Source organism: Cryptomeria japonica, chromosome 7 (genome assembly GCF_030272615.1).
Source record: "Cryptomeria japonica chromosome 7, Sugi_1.0, whole genome shotgun sequence".
Taxonomy (NCBI): Eukaryota; Viridiplantae; Streptophyta; class Pinopsida; order Cupressales; family Cupressaceae; genus Cryptomeria; species Cryptomeria japonica.
Window position 1 is genome coordinate 671,040,202 of NC_081411.1, and position 2,567 is coordinate 671,042,768.

The following is a 2,567-nucleotide window of genomic DNA, read 5'->3' on the forward strand; positions in this document are numbered from 1 at the left end:
GTCACTAAGATGAAAGTTATACTAGGAAGGCTTCCAAATTTAAGTGAAAAAGCTACCATATAAATCAACCAAGGAGAAATCCTTACCCCACCCAAAAGGCTTATCACTAGACCTAGACAACTAAATTATGGTTATCAATACACCAAAGAGGAAATTATGACAATCTGAAATACAAGAAATACAAGAAATTTAACAAAAAATCTAGATTTCTTATATAAAATATTGCTATAACTAACACTCTATTATACTTTGAAAAATTAAGTCGTAAAACCATAACAATTTTTTACCATGCTTAAATATCATATTCTTCACCACATAACAATCAATAATAAATTTACACTTTATTCTACAAACAAGTACGCATAATTATCTTTCCTATTAGAAGATATTTCATATACTATATGGGTATAGACCTATAGACCTATATAGAAACTCAAACACACAAATATCATAACAGATGCAGGACATAGACAAGCAAGTAAAGTTGAAACAATTCGTATGTTGTATGTTAGTTAGGATATCTGTTTATGATGGACGAGGTGTGATTCGAGCTTCCAATGGATACTTCATGGACATGAGCACATCTTGAATATCCCGAGCAAGATCGGGAAGACTACCTTCCTTAGCACATCTCCACTCGAATGATTTAAGCAAATTGGCAAGAGTGATGGGAACATACACACTGGCCACGTCCATTCCTGCGCACACCCGCCTTCCTGCTCCAAACGGAAGATATGCCATTCTCAAATCATTATTCCCCAAAAATCTCTCGGGCCTGAACTTCTCCGGGTCTTTCCACACCTCTGGATCGTTGTTCACGCTATGTAGATTAAAAAGGACTAGTGACTTTGCGGGTATGGTGATGTCCATTACCTTACACTCGTTTTCCGTCTGGTGAAGGATCCCAAGTGGTGCAATTGATTCTTTTCTCAGCGTTTCCTTCACCACACTTTGCACGTATGGCAGCTTCCTCAGATCCTCTAAACTAAAATACCCATCTTTTCCGTTCCCCGTCGCTTCGCTTATTTCTTGATGTGCCTTCTCTTGGACGTGAGGATTGGTTATCAGGTAAGCAAGAGCCCATTCTATGGCCGTTGATGTGCTGTCTACTGCAAGAAGGAAGAGCTCGTGCAAGTTGAAAGCTATTTCTTCATCGGATAACTTGGACTTGTCTTCACCTTCCTCCCCTTCGTCAATGGACAGTAAACAGTTCAAGAAACTGCTGGGAGCACTTCGCTTAAAGTATTCTCTATAACTGCGAGCAAATCGGATTAAAGGCACCAGGAGACACAAAACATCAGCTCTTAGAGACTTCCATTTCCTTTCTGTTCTGATTGATGAAGGAACAAAGAAACGAGCAAGAGAAAATGAATCCAGAAACATATCTCCTCTTTTACTTAGACGAATATCTTCAGCTATGAATTCTTCCAGCTTGGACAAGAAAGTGTCGTCTTGAAAGTCCAAGCCAAAGCATAAGTGGGCAATAAAATCCATTGCCATGATTTTCAAGGCATCGAACGGCCTCACCACACCATTCTTCTGTCTCATCTCCTTTTCCAATTTGGTGATGAGTTTATCCAAACCTGCCTGGTGAGAAGAGCTCTGAAGTGCAATGTGGGCGGGGCTGAGAACATTGTTGTGCAGAATTCTTCTGAGCTTAATCCAGTGTTCGTTGTAGGGAGAAGTAATCATAGTCCTAAAAGAGGCACTAGTAAATTGCCTAGAGTGGAGAGAAGCCCGACCAGAAAAATTGACGGCCTGGTTAACCAAGGCCTCCCAGATTGAAGCTTGGCCGGTGAGTACTATAAGTGGCAATGAACCCATCCAAACTGTCATGACAGGACCATATGTTTTGGCCATGTCTGTCATGCAGGAAAGACGATTTTCACCCTTGATCAGTTGATGAATGTTGCCCAATAATGGCAGCCTTGGTGGAGATGGAGGCCATTTCCTCTCTTTAGTTGATGAGAACAGAAAAGCTAGAGCAACAAATGTGGAAATGACAGAAGCCACTACAAGTAAAATAAAAGTCCCTTGCACAGTGGGAAGATAATTCACAACAGCCAGCGTTTGGCCCATCTCAAATGAATGGACTACTTAGAGAGCTGGGATTGTCGTTGCAACTCATACATAGATTGCACATAGAAATACGATGAGATGTCGGCTCTGCGATAAGTTCAGGGTTGATTATTTTTCCGAAGCTGAAAAGGGTTGGTAAGCTGTAATTTCTACTACCTAATATTATCACATTATCAAATAGAAGTTTCTCACCGCAATTGTGGAGGTCTATGTCACCGTCCTGATCCTCCAGTGTTTCGACTGTGCATTAGGTAATAGAGGCACTTGCAATTAAATATATATATATATATATATATATTTATATTGAACAAAGAAAAGAGAATATAATAATAAAAAAAAATCTGGTTAGATATTTTTTTTTAATTAAATATTACTGTTGTGGATTTAGACATATATCTAAAAGTGTACATAATTCATGCGCAATAATTAATATTCTATTGGTGTCACATCGATTGTAGGGTCATTAAAGCACACATAGTAAAACTGAC

At 39.1% G+C, this 2,567-nt stretch overlaps 1 protein-coding gene across 1 annotated transcript; it reads right to left on the reverse strand.

Moving 5' to 3' along the window:
• Positions 1 to 525: 525 nt before the first annotated feature.
• On the reverse strand, positions 526 to 2,079 carry LOC131034188 ((S)-canadine synthase CYP719A21). Its single transcript, XM_057965578.2, has one exon. The coding sequence runs from the start codon at positions 2,077 to 2,079 to the stop codon at positions 526 to 528; it is 1,554 nt and encodes a 517-aa protein (XP_057821561.2).
• Positions 2,080 to 2,567: the final 488 nt, after the last annotated feature.

Coding starts and splice junctions, on each gene's coding strand:
- LOC131034188 (XM_057965578.2), bottom strand. CDS start 2,079: ATGGGCCAAACGCTGGCTGTTGTGAATTATCTTCCCACTGTGCAAGGG.